This window comes from Myotis brandtii, unplaced genomic scaffold (assembly GCF_000412655.1).
Source record: "Myotis brandtii unplaced genomic scaffold, ASM41265v1 scaffold612, whole genome shotgun sequence".
Classification (NCBI taxonomy): domain Eukaryota; kingdom Metazoa; phylum Chordata; class Mammalia; order Chiroptera; family Vespertilionidae; genus Myotis; species Myotis brandtii.
In genome coordinates, this window is record NW_005370328.1 from 2,110,973 (window position 1) to 2,116,610 (window position 5,638).

General features: G+C 42.2%; 1 protein-coding gene across 6 annotated transcripts in view; it reads left to right on the forward strand.

Moving 5' to 3' along the window:
* ESRRG (estrogen-related receptor gamma) overlaps nucleotides 1–5,638 on the forward strand; it is a 460,216-nt gene that overhangs the window by 285,527 nt on the left and 169,051 nt on the right. Inside the window, exon 1 of one of the 6 annotated variants that reach the window (XM_005879894.2) lies at nucleotides 5,391–5,598. The exons of 4 other annotated variants lie outside the window; for them this stretch is intronic. In XM_005879894.2, the coding sequence (XP_005879956.1) occupies nucleotides 5,543–5,598 (56 nt within the window). In that variant the 5' untranslated portion in view covers nucleotides 5,391–5,542. Of the gene's footprint in view, nucleotides 1–5,390; nucleotides 5,603–5,638 lie in introns of those variants that run through there. One more of the 6 variants, XM_014528052.1, reaches the window with a different exon arrangement.

Sequence of the window (5,638 nt, forward strand, 5' to 3'; positions counted from 1 at the left end):
GTATATATATATATTAGCTTCAAAAATGTTATATGTTAGATGGGTGGTTAATGTGGATAATTTGATCATTTTTCTGGTATCAGAGCAAGTGTTGCTTATTCTGAAATCTGTCATTGGTGTTCCCTGCCCCCTCCTTTTCTGTCTCCACTCCCCTCCCCCCTTCCTCTCCGAGTTCAGCCGCCCTTTATTTTTGGACAAGACGATCACACACATGATTGAGTCAACAATTTATGGCTTTTAAAAATAGGGATTTTGTCCTCTCATAGGTCTATTGTTTATCATAATCATCTTTCAAGTGAAAAGGCTAATTTACTCTTTCTATAGGAATATTTTAAGCTTGATTATCATAATATTACAGCTGCCTGAAAAGGTCTAAAACGGGACATTGACCTTGAATGTTTTCTGCAATTTAGCTCGTGGTGCTTAACATTCAAGAAAGAGTATAACTGCAACTCGTGTATTAATGTGTAATCTCAAAATGTTAACGATTGCTCTGTAAATACATGCCATGCAGATTGTAGAGAGCTTGCAGGGTACTCCCACCTGCATTTGGTGTTTGCCACGGTGAGTCTGTTGGAAAGACCACAGAACTGAAGTCAGGTTTGCCCATTGGAGCTACTGTAGTTTATAATTTCATTTTTAGTGGCATTTCACCGTGTCATGTTACTAGCTTGACAAAAAGAAAGTGAAATTATCCTGAGTTAATTAAACAGAAACCTCTTTTGGGTTCTCTGTCTTCCTTTGATTTTTTTTTCTTTCCCCCTTTCACAAACCCACTAGGAAAAGAGTTTGTTTTGTTATGGAGGTGATGTAATAACGCCCCAGAGAATAGGTGGGGTTTTTTGTTTGTTTGTTTGTTTGTTTTTTACATAGACTCAGTAATTTGGGAATGGGGTGGATTTACAGGACAAGAGGTTTGTCAGAAGGAAAGGATTTTATTAGTGCTTCCGTGGAAGCGATCGCTTGCAGAAAAAAGTGATTGCTTCTTGCCAATCGACTCAATAATTTTAATATCAAAGCCTGTGCCCTCGAAATGAAAGGCAACCGAAAATGAGCTATGATGAATTGATAGAGGTTTGGTGGTGATAGGAAAGTATCAGACTGACTTCGAAAGAAGTCTTCCTGTTCGGTGGGAAAGGTGTGCTCCTAAGCCGGTTTCCAGCATCCAAGAAATCCCAGGTGCCCACGAGGAACGAGGGACCGATCAGGGACGTGACCTGCTCAAGGCCACTCAGCCCCCGTGGGGTCAGAAGGGAGTGTGAGGTTTAGTTCTCCTGCCAGCCCTTCACGGTCTTTTGTCCAGGGATGTTCACTGGGTTTTCTTGTGGAGTGGAAGGTGGCCGTTTGGAATAGTCTGGGTTTGCTTTCTGGTAGATTGTATTACACACGATGCATCCAGACAGCAGGGGAGGTGGTGCCGAAAGTTAAACAGCTTTTCTAAGGTGTCTGATCTCCAGGACAGGCCAGCAAAGGTGGCCAGACTGCACGGCGATTTGCGGATTTAAATCTGTAGCACCTCTGTTGCGTTTTAAATATTTCACCGATGGCAAAGGTGCAATTCAGAATCAGAATTGGCTCCCAAAAGAATGTGACAACTATAAACATTTTAAAACAGATGCATTCTGTTAATTTTCAGAAAAGGGAGGTGGGAACCTAAAATAGCCATGCCTCTGCAATCATTGGCAAGGCCAAGCATTTTCTCGTCTCCTGTTAGCAGTGTAAGAACACGCTGTTGGGATGTTTCAGGAAATGTTTCTGATTAAAATACAGTAAAAGTGCTGGTATAGACAATGGGAACCTACCTTCTGCTTCCACTTCAGTTCTGTTTGTTGCCATTCTGTTTTTGTTGGTGTTTTTTTTTCAAATGAAAATGAAGTGTGTTTGCTGCGTGGTGTCTGTGGGTTAGCACAGGTCTGAGAATGAAGTCTTTGGGGTATTTGTGACTGCATTGTTTAAGGAAGAGGTTGAAACTATGCTTGGACCCGGGGCCTGATCCATACTCGACTGATCTGAACTAATTTATTAATATTCTTTGTGAGACCATCCTAAGAGGTCCTTTTGTTTGGTCCATTTATCCTGCTTTGGGTACACTCCTGGTGGTAAGATTGTGAAGTGTATAGGCTGAGTAGCCATATGTGTTTATTCTCAGCTGTTTATCTATTTGGTGTTGGGTTCCCCCCCCCTCCCTCCAAATTCTTTGAGTTGAGATTCTTAAAGGTTTACCCATATTGCTGGTGGTGTGCTTATTTCCTGCGATTATCCACTTTTTCCTCCTTCAAGGGGAGAAAACTCTGTGAGGAGGGGAGATTGTGCAGATGACTAAGCTGTGTGTTTATAAAATATCCTGGAAGCTGTCTGGCAAGTTGAGTGCCGTGGATATTATTTTAAAATTTAAATGGATTAAGCTGGCTGCAAGACAGTAGGTGTAATCTCAGGTCCTTGACTTGCAGAGGTGACACATTGATCCCGAGGGGGAAGCAGGCAGCTCTACAAGACTGCGTACCTCTGGCCATTGAGAAAGCAGCCAGCTCGGTGTGCACGGCGCCTCGCATGGATGAAATATGTTCAGTGAAAGCTCAGTGGGGACTCCACCGTGGATGCTGGTACACAGATCTCTGTGAGCACGGAAAAGAGGGCGTCCACATGGATCTGGGTCTAAATATGTTTAAAAACATATACTCATGCCTTCAGTGGGTCACATAAGTATCCTAAGGGAATAAGAAAAGTGTGGGAAAGAAAAGATAACTCCTATGCACCATGGTGACTTAAGGTCCACCAGTAAATTATTGACTACAAGTCTTGTCCTTAAAAAGCCTGTCACAGCAGGCAGTGCAGAGCAACGGACCACAGGACAGGATTCTGCACAGGTGCAAACTCTGAATGCGCTGAGTGCATGAAATCATCATTATTATTATTTTTAAAAAGGTCTCTGGTTAAATTAAGAAGGAAACTTTTTTGCATATCTTTTAAAAATATGTACCACTGGATCTACACATGACCCTGAGGATCGTAGTTTATTCAGAAAACAAGAGAGTCATCTTTCAATCCAAGATATTTTTAACACTGTATTCCCAATACACTATTAGCTCCTATCGTCCTTATATTGTATTTTAGGGGGAAAAAACATGTTTCCTTTTCAAATGTCTTTTTATTTTTTTAATTATGAAATGATTACATGTCTCATTTTAGACTGAAGAGACAATTCTTTTTCTTTTTCTTTTTTTTTTTTCCGGCTGTCTGCAGAATGCTTGGGTTTTCTTCCACATCTCAAAGCTCTTTTAATTCACTGCTCACAACCAAATTTACATCTTAATTGCAGAGTTCACATTTAACAATATAGACAGCATAATGCTACTGGTAATTAAGCTTTTACTACCTGCTTTTATACAGATTTCTCAGGCACAGTTTTTGCTATGGGAGTTCCCATCTAGAAACTTGTATGCATTTCGACCACAAATAAAAGGAATCAGGCCCAAATCTTAGATATGGCTAAATACAGGGTAGGCAAATTGCTTTCTTTTGTGGGGGGGGGGGTGGAGGGGGGGGGGGGCGAATCATGCCTGTCACTTTTATATTCTGAATTTAAATGGGGCTGTTCTATTTCAGTGTTTTGTTTTTTATAGACCTAGAAAATTTGAGAGGGTTGGGAAAAAGAGTAGAGTTCTGATTTAGTGAATTTAATACACACTGAGTATCTGAATTAATTTATTTTGACTTCAAAGATTATATTATTTATATCATGTAGACTTACAATACAAAAGGTTGGTAAGCATATTCTGAATTTAAATGGGGCTGTTCTATTTCAGTGTTTTGTTTTTTATAGACCTAGAAAATTTGAGAGGGTTGGGAAAAAGAGTAGAGTTCTGATTTAGTGAATTTAATACACACTGAGTATCTGAATTAATTTATTTTGACTTCAAAGATTATATTATTTATATCATGTAGACTTACAATACAAAAGGTTGGTAAGCAGTAGAGATGAATTATATCAAAATTGTGGCTCTTCCATTCTCCATAAGGTAGCAGTTATTTCTTTGCTATAAATAGCTGGTATCTATTCCAAGTGCATTTGCTTATATAAAAAAAAAATCTGTTTTTTTTAAATAGGACTAAGAAAAACCTTTAGTATAAGGAAATGTGCTATTAGAGGCAAAACATCTTCTCTTCCTATATCCTGTAAAAAAAAATACACCCCAGAACTTTTGATGGAGAATTCTTAGTTTTGTACATTATCTGTTTGGAAGGAGTCCTTATCCTGACCAGACTGTGTGATGACTTACAAAATGTTTCTGAGCTGATTTTGAAAAGCATCCAGGATGTGTTATGTACAGGAACAAATAGGTAACCGGCATTTTATTGGGACGCTGATGGGTGGGGTAAAATCATCTATACTTGTGCCTGTCTCCCAGTTTGGAAGCTTGTATTGAAATAAGTATATGACGCCGAATATTTCAAGTGCAGGCTGCCTGTCCCAAACATGCAGTCTTTATTTTGTCCAAATGCACTGAGATACATTGAATATAGTATTTACCCTACAGCCCCAGTCCCTACCCCCCCCCCCCTCAACTGGAGAGGCTAATGAGTCCTGCAGCTGGGAAAAGCGATGTGTCCTATTTCCCTAGGCAGGCAGACAGCAGCAGGTAAAGAAATGTTTACGCAGATAATATCCACCGTCATGTCATTCGTCCGGAGGCACTACTTCCTCTTCTGTAGTTGAGAAAAACTGAATTCCTCCTCAAAGATGAGATCACCACTCACATGCCCCAACAATTGAGAAGAATGCCTTAGAGTCTTTAAAACGCCCAGTATATGCACATAAATCTATCAATGATCGGGGGAGGGCAAAAACCACAAAAAAAACAAAAAACCACAGTGACGAAAGCACGAGAGACTACAGCGCTACACAAGCAGCCAAGGGGCCCCGTGGCTGGATAAAACACAGACAACGAACGGGCAGGACAAACTTCATTCTCTACCTTCCGCAGAATCCTTCCCCAGATTAACTGAGAGTCTGCGTGGTGAGCTCTTCTTCGCAAGGCAAAAGGAGACCTGAGGTCAGAAACCAGTGCCTCCTCCCGCGAGTTAAGTTAGTTGGGTTTGTTGGGCAGCTTCGCAGGGGGTGGGAAAAAAGAGAAAGAAAGAAAGGAAAAAGCTCCGTGTGTACAGGGAGCCGGGAGCGTGTGTAGCTGCGGTCCAGGCGCTGCGTGCACCCCCGCGCGGCTAGTCTGCACCCTTCCCACCTGCCTGGCTGCGCGCTCCGCAGCCTCCCTTCGCCTCGGTCCTGATTGGGCAGAGGCCCCCCAATCGGCTGCGAGGCTGGGCAGGGGGGGGACTGCATATGCAAAGCCCTACTTCATATTAATAAGCTCCAATCGGGGCTTTAAGTCCTTGATTAGGAGGAGAGTGCGAGAGCTTTGGTCCCAACTGGCTGCGCCTATAGGGCTTGTCGCCGGGAGAACCTGCGTGTTAATTGCACCGCGCTCTGCCAAGGAAACTTTGATTTATTGCTGGGGGGTGCGCACATAATGGTTGCCGGCCGCACATGGATTCGGTAGAACTTTGCCTCCCTGAATCTTTTCCCCTGCACTACGAGGAAGAGTAGGTACCTTTCTCTTTTCCTTGGCAAACTCGGCCTGGG